This window comes from Labrus mixtus, chromosome 8 (assembly GCF_963584025.1).
Source record: "Labrus mixtus chromosome 8, fLabMix1.1, whole genome shotgun sequence".
In the NCBI taxonomy this organism is placed as follows: domain Eukaryota; kingdom Metazoa; phylum Chordata; class Actinopteri; order Labriformes; family Labridae; genus Labrus; species Labrus mixtus.
Window position 1 is genome coordinate 13,935,444 of NC_083619.1, and position 21,635 is coordinate 13,957,078.

At 38.9% G+C, this 21,635-nt stretch overlaps 3 protein-coding genes across 3 annotated transcripts in view; all 3 read left to right on the forward strand.

Moving 5' to 3' along the window:
- LOC132979046 (midnolin-like) overlaps positions 1 to 10,980 on the forward strand; it is a 53,056-nt gene extending 42,076 nt beyond the window's left edge. Inside the window, exon 8 of the transcript XR_009674011.1 lies at positions 10,914 to 10,980. The gene's annotated coding sequence lies outside the window, so the exon portion shown is untranslated. The remainder of the gene's footprint in view (positions 1 to 10,913) is intronic.
- armc6 (armadillo repeat containing 6) lies at positions 6,485 to 9,730 on the forward strand. The gene is made up of 8 exons (XM_061044510.1): positions 6,485 to 6,622; positions 6,839 to 6,983; positions 7,554 to 7,639; positions 7,725 to 8,286; positions 8,390 to 8,535; positions 8,615 to 8,746; positions 8,921 to 9,058; positions 9,160 to 9,730. Exons 1-8 carry the CDS (start codon positions 6,596 to 6,598, stop codon positions 9,370 to 9,372), a joined length of 1,449 nt encoding a protein of 482 aa, XP_060900493.1. The 5' UTR covers positions 6,485 to 6,595; the 3' UTR covers positions 9,373 to 9,730.
- A 176-nt stretch (positions 10,981 to 11,156) lies between the features above and the next one.
- Positions 11,157 to 19,128, forward strand: slc25a42 (solute carrier family 25 member 42). The gene is made up of 8 exons (XM_061044512.1): positions 11,157 to 11,515; positions 13,678 to 13,870; positions 15,705 to 15,816; positions 15,975 to 16,000; positions 16,089 to 16,255; positions 16,384 to 16,500; positions 16,943 to 17,094; positions 17,211 to 19,128. Exons 2-8 carry the CDS (start codon positions 13,778 to 13,780, stop codon positions 17,534 to 17,536), a joined length of 993 nt encoding a protein of 330 aa, XP_060900495.1. The 5' UTR covers positions 11,157 to 11,515; positions 13,678 to 13,777; the 3' UTR covers positions 17,537 to 19,128.
- The last annotated feature ends 2,507 nt before the right edge of the window (positions 19,129 to 21,635 follow it).

A 21,635-nucleotide genomic window follows, 5' to 3' on the forward strand; every position in this document is an offset into this window, starting at 1 on the left:
CCCCCCCCCCCCCCCCCCCCACCAAGACCAAATTGGCTTCGTAGAGATTACACACTTGCAGAGAAAAAGGAAGGTTTGATGTGCATTCTTTACATTTTCACAGTGGTGGAACAAATGACAGGACCACCTGACTATAATCACCTCCTGTATATGCTTGCCTATAATAAATATCAGGTCGACATGGCAGTGATCTTTAATTTAAATGAATTTTGTTCAATGGGGCTGAACTTTGTGATGTTGTAGGTGAAAGCATCATATCTACAAACAGATAGGTCAGTGTCCATGGAACCTGTCTCTCCCGTTCCTCGTGGAAGAGGCTCAATGGCCGCCCCTTACAACATGACATCTTCAACTTAATCCTCATTAAGAGCTGTAACAATGCAGGAAGTAGCTGATGCAGTCACGATTAGACGGGCTCACTATTTGGCAGGAAGTGGCTTTCAGCTGCGTCCAAGACACCTCGAGCGACCAAAAAGTTTTCACTTCTCACCTACCCTCCTCTTCCTAACATGAAGATTGTTTCAGTACAGCCGCACAAAGATGAATAAGAAATATGAACAAGAGAGAAGACACATCGTTTCTGATGAAATCGTGTTCTTTAGTTTATTGATAAAACAGAAGGATCGACCACCGACGTGTTTACCGATGAGCTGCATTACCTCGACTTTGTCTAAAGGTTCACGATAAGGGTTGTTTGCCCCTTAACTTCCAGGACGAGTATCATTTGAAAAACGGAGCATATTTACTATCAATATAGCGCAATACCTACGTTTTATTTTACAATATTGAGTCTCATATTGTTAATATTAATAATATAGCTTTTTCTACCTTCTTGTCTTTCATAGATTGCGCAATTTAATAATTTAAGTCAATTAAGATAATATCTTTGAGATTTAAAATACCTTAAATCTCAAGACCTTGTTGGACATCTTGCACCTGACTGCTGAGAATTAAGATATATCTTAATCATGTTCTCCATACAATAGACCTATAAGGCAAATTGAAGTCCCCGCTATGTAAAGGCAAAGTATCATTAAAGCAAATAAGCAATTTTGACTATTTTAACTTTAAACCACTTTGATTACCACTTAGGCCAATGATGGATTTAAGCCTCAGATGAAGTCTAAAATATATATCTATTGTATCTATGTGTTTGCAGTAGTATTAATACTATATACATCTGCTCAACATCAGGATCAGACTTATTGACCAGGAAGGAGTTTGAGCCTGATAATAACTCATACACAACCAGGTATGGACACACTCATATTTGCAGACAAAAAAAAAACAGTATAGGGCAAAAGTGTAATGGTGCAAAGGATAAAAGATTTAAACTTGGCAAGTAAAGACTTCCCAAAACGTTTCTTCAGCAAGTGCATCACTTGCACAATTGTAATGGATAACAAAGGTCCTTTTAGTCCCAGTTTAGACCTGCTTTGTTTCATGTCAGTAATGCAGAACAAATACATAAAATTCACTGTCATTCATTTCCCTCTCTCTCCCTTTATGGCAGGACATTGCATGGTCACAGTTTCTGGTTTACCTCACTCACATGCCTGTCCCACCCACTGGATAAGTCAAATCGCATATGGTCAGATTACTGTAAAACATGTTGTAATAGACAAGCAAATATACATCTCCTCTTTAAAATTGTGCTCAGACCTGATGGATTATCAAACAGAAAGTGTCTTGTGTTCTATTTAGAGTTTTAATGTTTAAATATTGGGTGACAAACACCACATCATGCCCACTTTCTCCCAAAATGTGACGCTCTTTGGTCTCTTATACTTCCACTTGTCTTAAAGAAAATCTCTCAGCATTTTTAATGACATACATTCTTGTCTTGTTTGTTTACTACTCCAGAATATATATAGTCCTCTATAATTAACCTCGCAATCAATCTTCAACGCATGTGCTGGTAAAAATGTGTTTTCATTTCAAGACAGGACTTGATTTTAAAGTTACTGTTTCAATTAAAGGCGCATAGAATGCAAAGCCAGCATTACAGAACATCTATTATTGTTTTTGTGACTATTTAAATGTCACATTTGTCAGTATTGATATGTGGCGCTAAAATTTAAATGATTGTGCATCAAAACAATGAGGTGGTTCATTTTCATTTTTATTCATCAAACGTTACAAGTTACATTTGAATTCATGAAAAAAATCCCAAGCAACAAATGCATCCACTACATTGATGAGCAACATAAAACAAATTCTTATTTCAATACAGATGAATACTGCCACCATCTGGACGATCTGAGTACATACATCATACCACAGTAGAGTGAAGTGGTAACATTTCAAAGGGAAGAACAAGCAAACTTTTGAGTCCAAAATTATTCAAATACATTTTTAAAGGTGCACTATGGAGTTTTGGTAGAGAAATGTGAAAGTTTGAGAAGTGTACAGATTCTGTGGTATATGTTCATAACTCTATACACAAACTGTCCTCAGAGGAAAATTTGGTCCCTGGAACAAAATTGAAGATTTTGCGAGAAGTTATGGTGGTGGGCCCACAGTAACTCTCTCTGCTTTTTTTTTTTCCACAGGAACAGTGTTCCAGGGACCAATTTTTTTCTTTGAGTAAAGTTTGTGTATTCAGTTCAGAAAATATATCAGAATCAGAATCAGAAATACTTTATTAATCCCAGAATGAAATTCGATCGTTACAGTTGCTCCAAAATATACAATATAGCAGTAGAAATATAGTAATAAAAATATTAATCAAATAGAATAGGAATGTAAAATAGAATAGGAATGTAGCCTAGAATTGTTTCATTTCTCCAACTTTCAAACTTCACTACCAAATCTCCATAGCGCACCTTTAAGCCTTGGAGTCTTAAAACATAGCAGTGACTACTTTTCAGCCCAAAAATTCTATGAACAGTCAAACAAGCAACTGTCTTTATATAGAATAAACCTATCATCTATTTCATTGGTTTGTCCACAGTAAAAGAACTACACCTGTATCCCATCAATAAACAAGCTTAATGAGTTGGTCAAAACGATTAAATGTAACCACTTTCTCAGGATATTCCCGTTGTAGACCCGTTAAGCTCTTGTGATGCTACTGTCATGTGGGTCCTACCAATGTTGTCAAACTATTCCACTGATCAAAAGGTTGATGTAACATGAAAAAAAGATCCGCAGCACAGTAAAACAGGTCCCTGTAGTAACAGGTTTTTGTTACTACAGGACCACATCCTAAAACCACATAGATTTTTAAATCTTCATTTTAAATGGGACAATAATTCACTATGTTGTACTGGAGGCTGCATCCACTTCTTTTTAACAGTACGTGGTCTGCACTGTTGATATGAAGCTACTACTACTGCAGCAGCAGCTGGCTAACTTGAATATTAGTGCAAAGAATGGTCACATGGTGCAAGAGTCAGCATGACCCTATCAAACCATAACAAAACCCTCTATTCTTACCTCTTTGTTTGTTTCTATTTGTCTCTTAAGAGGTGGGGTCCCTTGTATAAGCCTTTTGGCTTCTTGACCTGCACCTGACACACTTTTTATATTTTTGTAATCCTATTTTATTGTATTCTTATATGTGTGCTAAATAAATAAATCAAATAAATACGCTTCCCTTCCCTCCAGTCTTTGTGCTAAGCTAATGTAACTGTCTGTGGTTTCTATTTACCATGCAGACATTAATGTCATATTTCTCATTTTATCTCTGAGCAGAAACACTAAACAGTACATTCCCAAGATGTCTAACCTTTCCTCTGACTTGTTTTTGAGCTGGTTGAACTAACTATTACAACTCCAAAGTGTAATAATGGAATACAAAATGTGCCCTTGACAAGAAAACTACTTAAAATCCAGTCATAATGCCCCTGTGTAGGAATACATCGAGTGGAACCTTGTTTCATGACTTACTGCAGCTGTAGCTTCTGCTTCTTTTTTTCTATTCATCTTCTTCTTCTTGTTCTCTCCCCCTCATGGGGGGCTTTGTTCTCAGAGCAGGCTGGTCAGACTGGGGGAAGTCTGTCTGTCCACTGTCTGGGACACAACACATCAAAAGACAGTTCTTTTCAAAAGACAGTAAAGTAGGTTTTTGAAGATTATTTGCTGGGCTTTTTTGCCTTTATTGATATGACAGCTGAAAAGAGACAGGAAATGTGTGGAGGTGAGAGTGTGATAGACATGCGTCCAAGGGTCAAACCTGCAACTGATGAGGACTATAGCCTCAAAATATGGGGCGCCTAGCCACCTACTCTACCAACTGAGCTAAACCAGCGCCCCAGACTGACTCTAAAGGGAGGACTCAGTTAAGTCGTGCTTACACTGATGAGGCTTTGCTAAGGGAGGCTGCAGTTAGCAATGTGGTCCTGCAGGAGCTGCTGGGAAAAGCACTGGTGCATCTGAGCTACCTCGTGGGCCTCCATGTTGTTTCCTCAAGCCTTGTTCAGATCTGCTTGGAAGAGATCATTATGAATACTGATGACCACACCTGCAGTATTTTGCTTTACAACTCTGGATCCTTACATCTCATCCTCTTCATGAGCTCCAACAGATCAAGTTATTGTTGAGTGATTAAAGTGTTTCAGCAGCCAATCAGTTTTGGCTTCATTACTGTTAGGTGGGAGTTATTTCTGTAGTAGATGGACAATTATGAAAATTTGAAACAGACTGTGGATCATCTTAGGTTTATTCAGCCATGGTCAGACAACACAGAAACATAACACACATGGCTGACAAAGTGCAGACCATCGCTGACCCATGCTGACCAAGATCTCACAATCATTAACAATCATTGACAATCATGGGCAAAGTGGCAAAATGGCCAAGTCTTCATCACACAGTGTAGCTTATATTCTGCTAGAAGGTACAGCCCACAAATTCCTTTCTATTTGGGTATATCACTATAAAACAATAAAGATGACATGACACTGATTTGTATACGTAACAGATGTAGACTCTTTGTCTAGCAAACAGTTGTTGACAACATATGGTTGGCTCCTATCCAAACATAGATCTGCTACAATTTACATGTTTCAACATATAAGGTTACAGCTTCACAGACCCAAAAGAAGAATTACTGTGAGATGGTTGACACAATTTAAAGATATGTCCACAAAATTATCAAGATGAATGAATTCATGAAAATACGTACTAACAATTACTCTGTGATGTTGTTGACGTTTCCATTAAATGAGGAATCGGGTGTCTCTGCCACCTCAGCAAAAGGTCTTGCGTTCTTAATAGTGACCTGATCAGCTTTAAAACTGTGCACCCATCAGGCCAAATTATGAACTTATCTATGACATCTTACACATATTTACACAGTTACACTCATTTTGTGGAAATAACTACTGTAGGATAACATTTATCTACCATATTGTTACTTTCCTGTAAAAAAAAAGAACCAGCATAAGGCTGTGTGGGTTGTGCAACAGCGTCATGGTGTTCTTCTGTTTTTATATTTTCTTAACTTTGTTATCTTATCTTTCATGCTGTGTCTTTCCAGATCTTGTGCAATATGGGTAATGTGATATGTATGTTGTGTTGTTTTGCATTGGTATGTTCCTTACCATTTACATGAGAATATGGTTTTCTTTTGTTTTTATTAACTGATTCTAATGGAAGCAGCTGAATGTTTGCAGTACTGTGAGTCCAAGTCCCATAGGGACAGTAAAGTGTCACGTATCGTTAAAGGTATATTTGACAATATTCCCATCAGAGACGACAAATATGGAAGCGATTAGTGATCAAAATTCAGATGATAAAGCTAATTTGAAAATTCAAATGCATTAACAGAAATGCTTTTTAATTTTCAGAATATGAGTGTATTATTTGACTCAAAAATAAAATGATGATTAATTTATCTAATTTGAATTTTAGTTTTCAACTTCAAAAATGCACATTCTTTGACTAAATTAAAATTAAGAAGAAAATGACATTTGCTTTATCATTTTTTAAAAATGCCCCGCTAAATTTGTATCATAATTCAAATGAAAAAAGCTCATTTAAAAAAAATGAAAATACAGTAAAAGAAACACGTTTTAACTTTCAGAATATAGGTGCATTATTTGGCCTATATTTAAAATGAATATTCAGTCATCCAGTTTGCATTTTACTTTTGCTCTCTATGTATGCATATTGTATGACATAATTCATAATACATAAAAAAATTAGCTTTATCATTTTAATTTTGATCACCAATCGCTTCCATAGACAAAGGCAACGTTATAAAGTGTCTCAAAGCCTCTTTTATTGCGAAGGGGAAGTCGTCCAAATAAAACACGTAAAAAAAAAAAAAAAAAAAGTTCTCTTTTTTTATCCTCATAAAATAATTAATCACGTATCGGCTCCCTCCTTATCTTGACAATAATAACAACATTTCTCCATATGCAATGTTTTTAAGCCACAACTTGTAATAAAACCATCTGTTTCAGGGTGGAACTAAATATTTCTCAGTTTCTGTACCAACCGAGATAATGTCTTTGTGGGACCCACATTGCGCAGTTTGATATTCTCTTAAATTGTTCCGCACATTTCACGCCCTGACGGTGTTTACAGCTGCACGGACACTTACGGAAAGTGCGTAAAACGACAGTTGAGGTCGGTTGATTTCTAACAGATGAGCAGACAGTCACTGGGCGAAACAGTTAAGTGATATTACTCGTTTTTTTTAATGCAGATGTTTACTGTGAAGTGAAATAAGTCCGAGGCACTTAAGGGCAGCTTTATTTAGCTTTCACATTTTAAACTGTCCTAAAAGAGAGGAAACAGAGCGGAGCTAACAATGGCTGTGAAATTACAAGACATCAAGGATGATGAATGCAGTCGATGTGTCTCATGATTGTCCCATATTTCTTTTTAGACTGGAGAAATCAACGTGTCGAAAATGGCGAAGCGGAGGATCACGCAGGAAACCTTTGATGCTGCTGTCAGGGAAAACATGGAGGAGTTTGAGATGGATCCCGAGGAGGCTTTAATGGAGGCTGTGGGGCAGTTTGAGTCTCAAGGTAATAAAGCTAACCAGGAAACACTCTGTGGCGATACAGCCAAGCCAACTACACACGTATTAGCATCAAATGTGAAATATCAGTGTGTCTATCTGTGCTTTGCATTTGTGTAATATGAAATGATTGACTGTCCTACCGCAGAGGCTCCAGTTACTTAAAACCTTCAAAATCCTTCATCATTATTGAGTAGAAAGGCCTCTCCTGACATACCCAACTGGAGCCATGGTGCCTTATCGTTGCTACTTGTATTGGAATAATGCTCAAAGATATTTCGTTCACCTTACAGAGTGCTACATCTCCCTTCCACTATTGCTAGTTCTGTTTGAATAATGGCCTAATAGCTCACACATACAGAAAGGCTTCACTACAGCTGAAAGGTTAAGGACCATCTTTGGAAGGCTGCGTATTGATTTGCCATCCTCCATACACTCCCAGTCGACATCCTCAAAATATGTCAATATTTTTTTTTTTTTACACTCTTCTTGTGTTTCACTTGTGTAACTGCATTTATCTGGAACCTTATCTCCATTCATTTAGTTGTTTTTCAAAACATCTTGTGTGTGGATTCAGGTGTGGACCTCAGTTGTATAGTAAAAGCTGTTCCAACGGTGTCATCTGAAGACAAACAGGAGGAGAAAACACACAAAGTCTTGCAGGTAAAACTCAAGCCGTTCCGCAAAAACAGTCTGCTCTTTTAACTGAAATAGCTCTAACTCTGTACATGTCGTTCTTCATTTGCAGGCGTTAGATTCCCTCCGAACTGGAGGAGACACTGCCAGTGTCACGGCAGACTTAAAACGCTTCACTGAGCAATGCTCACTTGGATTTGCCCAGAGGTACCTAGCCGCTCAGAAAGACGCCTACCCTGTCGTCCTCTCTTACTGCAAAAAGAGTGTGGAGGACCAGGAAGCTGTGTTGACCGCCCTGTCTGCTCTGGCTGCACTGACAGATGGACAGCCTGACCTGTTGGATGCAGAGGGTCAACGGCTCCTTTTGGATGTCCTCAAGAAGTACCAGGCAGACTCCTCAGTGACATTAGTAGCTATTCGCACTGTACGTCACTGCTGTTTGAAACATGAACAGAACAGGCAGGATTTAGTGAAAGGCAACATCCTTCCTCTGCTGACTGATGCTGCTACACGACATGGTGGACGTGCGGAGCTGATCAAAGAGGCCTGTGCGGCTCTCAGGGTCATGACCTTTGACGATGATGTGCGAGTTACATTTGGGCATGCTCACGAGCACGCTAAGATGATAGTTCTGGAGCACAAAGGACTGAAGGTTTTAATAGAGGCTGCAAAAGGTGAGTCTAGCAGGTAATTAACTTCAGCTTCTTTTGAACTAGATTCAACCTCTTTCTGGTTTCCTTTATGAAATTCTTACTTTTCTGTGTTCCTCCCTCACAGCTCATCTTGGGGATACTTCTGTTCTGAGTGAGCTGTGTAACACTCTGTCTCGTCTGGCTGTGAGGAACGAGTTCTGCCAAGACATCTGTGATCTGGGAGGGTTGAAACTCATGATGACGCTGCTTGCAGACAGCTACGAATCACAGGTAGCAAACTTTAAATCAGAGGATTTGGATACAAACTTTCATCTTTAATGTGCTCAATAAACGTACTTTATCTTTGCAGGAGTTGGTTCGGCAGGTCCTGAGTGCAATACGAGCCGTGGCAGGAAATGATGATGTGAAGGATGCTGTTGTAAATGCTGGTGGAGTCCAGTTTATTGTAATTGCCGTGAACAGACACATGAGTAACTCGGCTGTGAGTTTAATGTCAAATGTTCACATGAATTGACTATTACTAGGTTTGGTGAAACATTTACTAGAGATGAAGTAAAAAAAATGTCATTATACATAGATTAAAAAAAAACAAAAAACCTTTGATTAATGAATAAATTAAGCATATTTATTAAGGTTCTGCTCCTCTTCTGCTTAGGTGTGTGAGCAGGGCTGTGCATGCCTGTCTGTCCTTGCTTTACGCAAACCAGACAACTGCAAAGTCATCATGGAGAATGGAGGTGCCTTGGCAGCCGTGCAGGCCATGAAAACACATACTGATTCAGTCAATGTGCAGGTAATATGAGGTTGTTAATAATTAATGGATTACTCTAAAAAGCAGGCCGTGTGCCAGTCTGACAGCTTTCTATGTCCCTGTTTTTTTCCTTTTATAAACAGAAATGGGCGTGTATGTTGATGAGAAACTTGGTTGCACGGATGCAAAATTACAGCCAACCAATCCTGGAGATGGGAGCAGAAGCACTGATTGCTAAGGCGCTGCAGACCCATCAAGATTGTGGTGATGTGGGTAAAGCAGCCCTCCGAGATCTGGGATGCCAGGTGGAGCTCCGGGAACTGTGGACCGGCAAACATGGCAGCCTCACAAACTGAAGTAGAGAACATCGCTGAAAAATGTACATCTATATCTTGAATGGAACTTAAAGGCAGAGTTAGGCAAGAAGAAATGTAATGATGTTGGAATACATAGCCCAATGTTTGAGCAGATGCAACGTCTTAGCTAGAGATATTTGTAAAACAAAACAAAACGTAGATGTTAAGAAGACTTGTGAGAAAATCATCAGTCCCACACAGCCCCTTTGAAAGGTTGAATATACTTTCCAGTCCTTTGTTTTGTTTTTGATCAGGACAATAGGGTAACGTGAGTGCAGCGTACTTGTTTTGTTAGATGTTAATATTTTGTTGATGCTATTTTTTATTATTGTGTTTTGGTAGTGTGCCATGGGTAAATATACAGTATCTCACAAAAGTGAGTACACCCCTCACATTTCTGTAAATATTGTATTATATCTTTTCATGGGACAACATTGAAGAAATGACACTTTGCTACAATGTAAAGTAGTCAGTGTACAGCTTGTATAACAGTGTAAATTTACTGTCCCCTCAAAATAACGCAACACACAGCCATTAATGTCTAAAACGCAGGCAACAAAAGTGAGTACACCCCTCGCTGTTCTCAGGCAGGCTGCGTCCCCAGCTCTGAAGGCGGTGTTCCTGGCCCTCAGTAGCCCGTGTACCTCTCCTGTCAGCCATGGCTTCTGGTTAGCCCGGGTGGTGATGGTTCTGGTGGTGGTGACATCAGCAATGCATTTGCTAATGTAGGAGGTAACAGTGTTGCTTAGGGGTGTACTCACTTTTGTTGCCTGCGTTTTAGACATTAATGGTTCTGTGTTGAGTTATTTTGAGGGGACAGTAAATTTACACTGTTATACAAGCTGTACACTGACTACTTTACATTGTAGCAAAGTGTAATTTCTTCAATGTTGTCCCATGAAAAGTATATATAATACAATATTTACAGAAATGTGAGGGGTGTACTCACTTTTGTGAGATGCTGTAGGTATATTTGCTGCTATGCAAATAATTCAACTGTACTTCTTTTGTGCAAATTGCATTCCCATGCCCAGTCCGTACTCTTAGCCAGATTTTAAAATGTATTGAATGCTTTATTCAATATCTATTCAAATTCAACTTTTTTAAAAAACATTTTTTTTTTACATGCTTTATTACTGTGTCCGATGTGAAAATAAGTATGTGAAAATATGTCATTAAAAACTTTACAACCTTTTTGATAAACTCACTTAGATTCACTTTTATCTTGCAGTGTGTGTGAGTGGTTCTCATGAAACGCAGAAACTGTTCAGATCCTCTTCGAACTATTCCCAGTATACTCTACGGACAAGACAAAAAAAAACATAAAATCACAATACTGTAACAAACAGACTGTTGAGTATATACAGTCTATGTCAGGGGTGGGCAACTGGCGGCCCCCATCAACCCTCAACGTGGCCCTCAGGTCAATTTTTACACATCAATTAATCGGGAGCATGAAGAAAACATGACTAAATCTGCCATGAAATCATGAAAACCAGAAGTATATCCATAATAATATTTGATCACTGGCATATGTTGAGTTAAATTGGAGACAGAATTGACTGTAATAGTTTTTGTATCCTACAATTTGGCCCCCTGGCAGTGAGAATTAAATTAATGTGGCCCCTTGCTGTCACCAAAGTTGCCCATCCCTGGTCTATGTGATAAACCAAGTCACCGCCCAAAGTAATTTCTGTTCACGCCCTTCAAGTGTACACCCCTCTGTCCGACCTATCCAAAACATGCTCCTCCTTGCTTAGACTACATTTCCCACAATGCTTCGCGCTCGTCCTTGTCAGACCTCACTGTGGTCAAGCTATCGTCGTTGACAGGAGTAACGGCAGAAATACAACAGCATGAATGCTGCCTGTACACATCAAGTCACTGCAGGTTTCCTGCATCTGAGAAGACAGTGCCTTTGACAACAAGATACAATTTTATATCAAGACTCATAACATTTATATTTACAGTACTGCGCTAACTAAAACGATATGTAGCAGTAAGCTAGGTAACAGCTAGGTGGCTAACGTTACACGACCTGTTGTTTTTGCTAAGTTAGAAACAGTTTCTGAAGAGCCTGCAACAAACCAAGTGAGGAATACCAAAGCTTTAGAAATCTCCGAGCAGGTGTTAAGTTCACAAGGTAAGAAATGACGTGTCTGTACCGAGTGACAGAGTGGCTGTGTTTGTGTGTGGACAAGTTTTGACAAGACTGGAGGGAGCACCAGATGGATGGAGGAACTTCGAGGTTATTTTTTATGAATTTGAAAGAAACATAGTCCGGTGGGTGTGTGTGCAGTGCCAGTGAATCATGAATGATATAAATACGAATAATATCACAAGCTATTTAAATGATAGCATGTGGGATACAATGCTGTATAAGTATTGGCTGGTGATACAAACCTAGAAGCTAAGAAAACAAGGAGAGGGAGGAATCACGTGCAGAGGGATACATCTTCAATTGTAGAGTATTTATGGCACAAGCATGACAGTACACTTTGAAATTGGATCATGGATGACAAGTTGGGATATTGAGACACACCAAACATATCGTGTAAGCTGCAGGGAATAAGGAAGTGTAAAGTGATATGTCTGGAGAAGAAGGCTGATGGGAAGGACATGGAACTGTATGTAGGGACAGTGAAAGAGGTGAAAGAGAGACCCATTAGGGGTGCTCATTTGAGGATCTGGCTTTAAGCCCTGTTGTACTGATGCCAGTATTAGTTGCCCATGACTACCCAGCTTTTCAACAGACCCTCTGTTTGCTCTCCTGTCCCATTGAGCTCTCTCTCCATTTTGCCTAAATCTATTCAGGACTGCAAAGCATCATCCAGGGGATTATTCAGATCATGAAATGTCTAAAACATCAATTGAGGAAAAGATAAACAGATCAATGACTTTGCTTCAATTTATTGATTTGTTTGTTAACCAAAGGCCATAAAATGTACACTGAGTATCTTCATGATCCACTGTTTGTTCTCTGCTTCACGTAGTTTAAATTTTTCAGATGAATTGGTTTAGCTGTTCTGATAGTTTTCAGAATATGAGGACAGCTTATTATTCAAATGTTAAATGTTTCTGTCATTATCTTGGTCGTAATTCACTTATGACCACATTCTGGCATTAAAAAAGAAAATCTGTCATTACAGGGTTTTAAAACTCAAAAATGAATATTAGTATCAGTACCAAAAATCTTTTACTTGTTGTATAGTAAGTTGCAAGAGGATGTGTTGTATGACAGTGTTAGTAATCATAATATCTCTGATCATTTATGAATTGCTTATTATCCATACTTATTGTAGTTACAAAGTCCAGAAAAACGATCGTATCAAAAATTCAAAATCAAAAAATCAAACTTTATAATCTTATAAATATCTCTCCTGAAACAAATCCTAGCCCTAAACTTGATTTAAAATATTTTCAATCATTGCTTGATTATGTAACACCATGGAATCTGTCACTGTTTCCACTGAATCGTGAAAAAAAAGGAAGTTAGTCAGTCATTAAAATAATCAATGTAACCCAACAATACACACATTTGCCCCTATGACCTATTCTCCTATACAATTAAGGTATATATCTGACAACTTTGGCATTGTGATTATGAATTATGGTAAAGCTGGTTAGGTCCTTGCTCGACTGTGAAAGTTGTGCACTATTTAAATGCAAAACCCATGTTCCTGTGAAAGGTTGAAGGTTTGTCCTGTAAAATTATTCGCTTACAACATAGTTTGTAAACGTGGTCAGATCCTTTTTAGCTTCTGGTCACCCTTTAAAAATAATTTAATGTGAGTTTTTATTGACTATGGAGCTAACACTATGACACATGACCAGACGTGGCTATCTGGTTTGTTAGTAAGGGAGGGTCTCAGACACACACTTGTAAAGATTAAAGGAAACTGGATTATCCTCCAGGCAACTGTTTAGTATAGGTGCATGTTGTATTTATAGTTTCTTGTTTGAAGATAAGCAGCCTTGGTCAGGTGACCTGACACTGCCACAACTAGAATAGACTTCTTGGTTCATAGGTTACCAACGTGCTAAACTTGAATACTTTGATGACCACACAATGATTTCCAAAATAAATCTCAGAAATCTGAAATGTGTTTAATGGTAAATGTTTGCATGGCTAATCCTCATAAAGTCAGAGTCATGCTTGACATTTGATCCTGACAAAGTTCCCTGACGGTAACAAGAGAAGAAGTTGAGCCGCCCAAATGTTCTGTCTGTTTTACATTTAGGACACATTTTAACCTTAAACTGACCTCTATTTATCCCTCTGACCTCTCTCTCTCTCCTGTGTAGCTTTCAGCACCTGGTGCTGCTCCCCCCCACCCAAACCCCCTCCCCTCTGGTGGTTGAATTCATGAGTGCGCATAGTGATAGCCGTGCTTAGTCCTCGGGAATGGGTAATGGAGTCCAGGAACAACGGGCATCACTCACACGGGGAGATGTGCTGCCAGTTGCCTCCTCCAATCAGTCAGAGTCCAGCTTTGAGGTAAATCACTTTCGCTCCGTTTTAATCAGTGAAATTCAATCATCTTTCATATTAATATGAAAATAACAAAGCTGATCAACTTAGCGTGAATACTTGAGCACATCTTGGGACATCAGAATATAACTTGTCAACTCTTGTCAGCTGTAGGCCAATTGGCCCAAAGAGTCACTTTTGTTATGATCACTAAACTATAATAGAATATAACAGTATAACAGTCATCCTGTTTATCTTTGTGGTTAGCTCCTCCTAAGAGAAACACATCACGCAAAGTGAGCACTCGCTCTATTTATATTCAGTGTGTGATGGAGGGAAATAACATAGTGTAACGGATCAGATTGCATGTTTGTTAACTTCTGTGTTAGTTTAGATAACGACTGTTATGTCCGTTACTGAGTTCTCCCTAATGTCAGTTAATGTGTAAGATTGACACTTGTGCTTATGAAAGTGTTCCATGCAGGTTGTCATGTGTGTGTGATTGGTGGAGAGCTTGAGGAAGAGGTAGGTGTGTGTGTGTATATTTTCTTGGGATGTGTGAGTCTCTTGGTGGTAGCTAAGCTGATGAGTTACTGATATAGAGAGGTTTGTTATTTTAGACTTGGCTACAGTAGTATATGGACACATCATTACAGTGCTGTTCTAGCAACTAGGATCTAGAATCAGTAGGCATCTGTAATTAACTTGTGTGTTGCATGTACTTTATGTACCCTTTACTCCTTCTGTTTGCACACTAGGCTTGTTACTTTAGCTTTTGCACTTGAGGAGGATTATTTTTAAAGACCAGCTAACATACTGTAGATACAGAGCTGCAGGACATTCTCATGATAATGATGATAATCTTCATTCAATTTGAAGAATGATTGAACTTGAATCATCTCCCAGTTATGACGTGAAGTTCTGTTTAGCTGTCCACAGATACAGCCATTAGAAAACTTCTTCCGAGGTCTACGTTTTTCTCTAATACATTCACATTCCACTTTTAAGTTTGTTAAATAAATGTAATCAGTACTTTAACTTTTACTAGAGTCATGTTATACTCAAGTATCTGAAATCCTTTTGTTAGCACCATATACTTCTGAATGCTGAAATGAATTTAGCTTCCTCTGGACATGTTCTTTAAAGTGAACTTTCTCCATTGCCTTCAGGACGTCATTACATTTGACCTGTTTGTAGAAGTGATTACTATTGAAAATTGTTCATCCCCTCAGCAATCAGAGTACAAATGACCCTTAGGTTTTTACATTTCTTTATGGACTTTTTAATCCCTTAATTAAGACTGATCCCTTTATTGTTTAATTCAGTTGTTTATTAGTCTGTTTCATAGAAGAAGTCTTTTAAGATCCTATCATGTTTTTTTTTTATCTCTCTTAAACATCATTTATTTGTGTCTATCACATTCCTGTGTTCATTAATGTCTTTAATGTACAAGTTGCTCCAAACCTATTGCGCCCAGAGGGATTAATAAAGTTGTACTTCAGTGAAGAACACTTGTAATTTTGACAGTCTTACCTGATAAAACACAGAGGCAGGTTTGTAGTGGCATGGCTGACATTGTGTGAGTGCTGTCAGACTGGTTTCATGCTCTCGTTGTGTGTATGAAAGAGCTAAACTGATCTGGACTTAGTACCTTCCAGTTGCCTTATATCACTCCTTCATTTAAGGACAACTGCTCTCCCTCTGTGATGGAACTTCTGATGTATTCTTTCATAACTCTGGTTTAATGATCAACAGTATCTCAAACACAACTTTGTTCATGGCAGGACACAGTTTATACAGGATTGTCTTGGTTGTTGTTGATGACCTTAAATGTGATTTTTTTTTTTCCTTCTCTCTCCAGAGTCTCAAACAAACTCAGTCTGTCATCAACTCGCTCTTCTCCGGGGCTTTAGCAGGAGCTTTGGCCAAGACGGCCGTCGCCCCATTAGACAGGACGAAAATCATCTTCCAAGGTAAATCGGAGACTCTGCTGACCTTAAAGTGGAATCTGTTTTAAGAATAGGAATGGCACACATAGATCCAATTAGAAATAATATGTAGCATTTCTGTTTTATTGATCTGCAATACATAGCTGTGTGAAAATATACATTTTTCATCTTTTGTTTTCCAGTGTCTTCAGCAAGATTCTCAGCCAAGGTTTGTTGATCTTATATTTATTCTTAGTGTCTGCTCTTATTGATTTTAATATCTGAGTATGAGAATGTGTTTCTACAATGAATCATAGGAGGCCTACAGGTTGATCTACTGCACCTACCTGAAAGATGGCTTTATTAGTCTGTGGAGGGGGAACTCTGCCACCATGGTGCGAGTCATCCCGTACGCTGCCATCCAGTTCTGTGCACACGAGCAGTACAAGGGGCTGCTTGGAGGTTACTACGGCTTTCAGGGAAAGTAAGTGTCAGATTATGGCGGTTGACGCCTTCTACTCAAGTCCGCTGGCACATCTTAAGACTATTGTTTTTTTAATGAACTAAAGATAAAGGCTGATATAAACACGACTGTTTCTCTTGATTTTTCAGAGCTCTACCTCCATTTCCAAGGTTACTGGCAGGCTCTATGGCTGGTACCACGGCGGCCATGTTGACCTATCCTCTGGACATGGTGCGAGCTAGGATGGCTGTAACACCAAAGGAAATGTAAGTTCATCTTTGGCTTCCACTGTCAACAGCAGTTTACCTCTAGCCCTTTAAACACATGAACCCCTACACATGTCTAGAAATGTTCAGGACAGCTTGCCCCTGCTCTGAGTTGCTCTTTCACACATGGCCATCACAGCTGAAGATTTCCCCTGTTGAACAGGAGGCAGGACACGACACAAAAAAGACCCTGCAGAAGTTGAAGTGTTGTATTTACAACCTATCCAATTTGTGGATGAAGAAACAGAGTCCTAGCTATGATGACAGTATATTCACAGTAGAAACGAAAAGATTGGAAATGAACATCCTTGCAAGTGGAAGACTTTGAAGCAGCTTCATTAAGTGCATGAAGATTTAAATAGTTGCACAGCGATCACAGAATAAGAAAAGACATTGTTTGTGTTTTGGTCTTTTTTTGTTCATGGTGTCTCCACTGTTTCAGGTATGGTAACATTCTTCACGTGTTTGTGCGGATATCTCGAGAAGAGGGTCTGAAGACTTTGTATCGAGGCTTTACTCCCACCATCCTCGGTGTTGTACCCTATGCTGGTCTCAGCTTCTTCACCTATGAGACACTGAAGAAAGTACATGCAGGTGAGTTCAAATCTTTATCTTCATCTTTAACTCCTTTTCTTTAAAAACAGTTGTTTATATTGCACGTATGTTAAATGCTTGTTCATGGAGTGTTGTGTCTCTCTCGCTCTCTGTAGAGCGCAGTGGGCGTCTGCAGCCCTACTCCTATGAGCGACTGGCATTTGGAGCCTGCGCGGGTCTCATCGGCCAGTCGGCCTCCTACCCTCTGGATGTGGTCCGACGCAGGATGCAGACCGCTGGAGTCACAGGTCACACGTACGGTACGATCCTGGGCACCATGAGGGAGATTGTGGCTGAGGAGGGGGTTATCCGCGGACTCTACAAAGGTCTCAGCATGAACTGGGTCAAAGGGCCCATCGCGGTGGGGATCAGCTTCACCACGTTCGACCTCACTCAGATCCTCCTGAGGAAGCTGCATCAGATGGGCTACACCAACCGATAATATCGATACCGAGGGAGAACAGGGGGGCCGTGGGATGAGAAGGTGCCTGAACTGCCACTGCACAGAAGCACAGGAGGTAGAGAGTGACAAGTGTGTTGTTGGATAGACGTAAACACAATGGCTCAGGATGCGAGGGTAATATTAGTGTATTCTCTCGCTTATTTGCGTTTAACATGGGTTGCATCAGACCCTGTAGGCGGGAGGTTTGCTGGATGGTATTGAGGACCTGTACACACTGTTGTCATGTACATCTAAGTGCAATATGCTCCGTGATTTAATGTGTGTACACATAAGTTACAACACTTCTGTCCTAACAAAGCCTGCCTGTGAGAGTTTTTGTCAATAAGAGGGTTCTCACACACACACACACACACACACACACACCATACACACACAGGTCTCCCTACTGCCTGTGTGTGTCTGCCTAAAACTGACAATGCAATGGAAGTTGCCACGTGAAGAAATGTATGATGCATTTGATTTAAGAAGAGTACATTTGGCCCATTGAGATTTGTTTTTGCTTAGTTTTTTTTTTAGGGAGTTTGTTTTTAAGGAATTGTACCAAAGGTTAGAAGTCAAGCTAGTTGTATATTAGATTATATAATGTTTGTATATTAAAGCACAGAAGTATGGCTTTAGAGCAAAACTATTGCCCGGCACAGACAACATCAGCACCATGTTTGCTGATGTTGATGGGTTTGATCATGTGGTCAAACGTTCAGTTTTTGTTGCAGTGGAATACATTGACATCACTTCTACGTTCAGTATTTTAGTGGATCAGACTTTTGTTGTTTAGTTTCTGTGCTGACAGCAGACACAGGAGCTATGTTTGATGCCAGTGCCAACAGATGTCAAGTTTAAAGAGATGAACTTGTTTGTTTTTGTAGTTACGTAACTGGGTTTTTCAATGTGATGGACACATTCGATCTCTGAAGTATTAATACAAACAGATCAAACAGATTTGACGCAGTGAGACGTTTGTCCTTGTTGAGAATCTTTCAGTTTAGCTGCGTATGACAGACAGACCTACGAAACCTTCATCAGGCTATTTGAAAAAGTATTTCCTGAATGTGACACCATACCTGCTGGTTTAAGAGCTAAGCAGAGACATCTCTATGTAACGTAATCCAATATAACAAGCCTACAGAGAGAACTACCTAATGAAGTTAACAAACTTCAGTTGTTGCTGCTTTGACTCGTGTCATCTTTTAGAGATATTTTTAAAGGTGTTTAAAGTGCACCAACACACAGTCACATACACACATACACAGTTTACAAATGTGGTCTTCCCTTTTGCAGTTTGTGATGCAGCTGCAGCGGTTTTTTTTTTTTGCACTTGCTGAGATTTTGCCTGATCTTAGAAATGATTTTGTAACAAGGATGGACTTTTCATTCAGATACATCTGATGTAGAGCTGTAGCATTTCATGCTGATGGACTAACTTGTTTGGAAATATGCACACATGGTGATGATATAATTAGTTTTCTTTGTTGGAGGCATAATGTGTACTACTTCTTGTGTGGTCAGTATTGTGATTTACCTCAGTGCATATTCAAATACTAATCATGAGCTAACATATCAATGTGTTTTTTTTTAATAATTGTAGGGGTTTCAGACATGGGGCTATTAGTTCACTTTTCATTTCACTCAGTTTGAGGAGTTTGCAGCAGTGTTGATGCAGGCACACTGTCTTCAAAGAGAGTCAACGTTTCTATAGTTAGAGCACACATGCCGAGGCGGGCGGGTGGCTGAGCCGAGCGAGCAGCTGGCTGCAGAGCCAAGTGGAGCAGAGGGCAGGAACAAGTGTCACTTTAACCAAAATAAAACAGGACGTTGTCTGTGTGAAAGGAACGACTGCAAAAACAAAAGTCTGTTTAGTTTTTCAAATTTAAACAAAAACTCCTCAAGGGCTTCACCTATGACTTTTTGTAATCAGCAGTGTGTAAGTGTAATAGATTATATAAATATAGGTTGATACTTTTTTTTAGTCCGTGATCTAATCAAATATTTGATGATTATTTCTGTTAGAGGATATATCGTCATTTTCAGAGGGCTGTGTATTGGCTAGAATCTGGCAACAATGGATGCATCATGATCTGTGGTTATGATTTAATATGATGTGATTAATCATGTGACTCTAAACAAGGCAGTTATATACATTTAAAAAAAATAAGTACAATACACTTTAAATCTTTGCTCAATAAAGTTTAAATTCTTTGCTAAATCTATCTTGTACAATCAGTCCAGGTCACTTTAGTTTCATAGAAATACTCTTTGGGTGATCTGAGTAAAGGAATGAACATTTGAATATATCTGTCCTAAAATGAACCCTTGATATAAGTAGACATTATGAAACAATGTTTCAACACTAAAGCATATATATCGTCTTACAGTGCTGATTTCAAAAGTGCAAGTACTGAAATGATACCTCAGTATTTGAAAACCATTATCAACTGAACATTTGTTTATTTGTTAGGATCCCCATTAGCTGTACCCGAGAGCACAGCTTTGTTTCCTGCGGTACACTTTTTCATCCTCCATTTTTACTCATGTGAATATGTTTTTCATATTTCAAAAGTAAATGCTGAATGAAATGATTTCACATCTGATCAGAGAATTAGTGAAGTTTGACCATTCTAATCCTTTGTCTTCATTTTGTTGCACATCATTCTCCCCCTGACCTTCCTCAGTCTGACAAACATCATGTTATTTAACTCCGGCCTGTCTGTTCATGGATGATTGTTTTTCTTTATCGATTGAGTCGGGCGACTTGTAGCAGCTCTCTGGTGACTGATACAGAAACACAGTCGGATATTATTCTCATCATCAAACAGTGAAACTACAACACATTGTGGACTACAAAGATGGTGTCTTTTAATAATCATGTAATATATAATAAACTCCCCTTAGGTTGCCTGAGATAAATATGTGTAGCTGAGATGATTTCAGTGACTGAAAGATGAGCAAAGAGTTTCTGACTCCTAAGTGCCTAGCGAGGGGTAGTAATGTTTTTACTATGACTGAGCTTCTACCGACCTTTTTCAAGGTTGCTTCCGTTTCCTAGCCTTGCTTCAGTCTTGAAGTGACAGGACGGTCTTCAGGTGGTTTAAAGTTTTGGGGATTTTAGGAATCTTTGAGTCTGAATGTTTAACTTCAGGTTCAGTTTTTGTATTTGAGCTTTTTCAAACTGAAACTAAAACACTGCCTTGAGGGGAGTTGCCGTGTAGGGCAAGAGACGTGCTCCTTAGATCCCTCGCAGATTTGACCAATCCATTCAAAACACACCTGGACTAATCAGAGGAATGTAGAGGAATATTTGAGAGTATGTTTCATCTTTATTTTATATTTGTACCCTGATTTTAATTGGAAACACTTTAACAATATTGTGACATCGATATCTCCCTCTTGGCCTACGAAATCAAAGTGGTTGGTAAACAAATGATGAAATTCACAATGACAAGGACACAAAAACCCAGACAATCTGTAAAATGCCAAATAATTGTATGCTTTTGATTTGAAAGATTCTTTTTTTTTTTTTTAGAACCTGAGAGTGACTTAATGTGGAGCGACACTGAAACACTATGACAACAAACTGGCAAAAATGTGATTTTGATTTGCTCTTATTAAAGCAAAAATAAATAGTTTGTATCCTGTTTTTGGGTGACACATCATAAATGTGCAGACATTTAATAATACTGTGTTTGCATGTTACAACAGATCAACTTGTGTTTGTTTGTTTCAGTGCAGCGTCAATGTGACAGCTGTTATGTAAATCTGAGATTTGTGCCAACTGAATGTAAACGTGCAAACGAAAACCTGTATCTGCTGATGATGGTGTATCTGTAGGAACATTTTGAAATATCACATTCTCTAATAAAACTGATGTTGACGACAGATTGATGCTTTATCTTATTCATTCACAAGTTTCTTATCTCCCAGAAAAAAATGTATTACTTTTTGTGGTGGACTTACTTTTGCATTTTATTTCAACCTGTGAATATAAAAAAGAAGCGTATAGAAATGTATCTGATGTGACCTTTAGGAACTAGTCACATAAACACATTAGACCCAGATCCATCATACATTTAGTAATTTAAAA

What these genes read in the sequence shown, in the direction of transcription:
- armc6 (XM_061044510.1), top strand. Translation starts at nt 6,596, where the DNA reads ATGAGCAGACAGTCACTGGGCGAAACA. An exon ending in GACAGTCACTGGGCGAAACA is followed by an intron (nt 6,623 to 6,838) that starts GTTAAGTGATAT and finishes ATTTCTTTTTAG; the next exon opens with ACTGGAGAAATCAACGTGTC. An exon ending in CAGACAGCTACGAATCACAG is followed by an intron (nt 8,536 to 8,614) that starts GTAGCAAACTTT and finishes TTATCTTTGCAG; the next exon opens with GAGTTGGTTCGGCAGGTCCT.
- slc25a42 (XM_061044512.1), top strand. Translation starts at nt 13,778, where the DNA reads ATGGGTAATGGAGTCCAGGAACAACGGGCATCACTCACACGGGGAGAT. An exon ending in GACGAAAATCATCTTCCAAG is followed by an intron (nt 15,817 to 15,974) that starts GTAAATCGGAGA and finishes TTTGTTTTCCAG; the next exon opens with TGTCTTCAGCAAGATTCTCA. An exon ending in ACTGAAGAAAGTACATGCAG is followed by an intron (nt 17,095 to 17,210) that starts GTGAGTTCAAAT and finishes CGCTCTCTGTAG; the next exon opens with AGCGCAGTGGGCGTCTGCAG.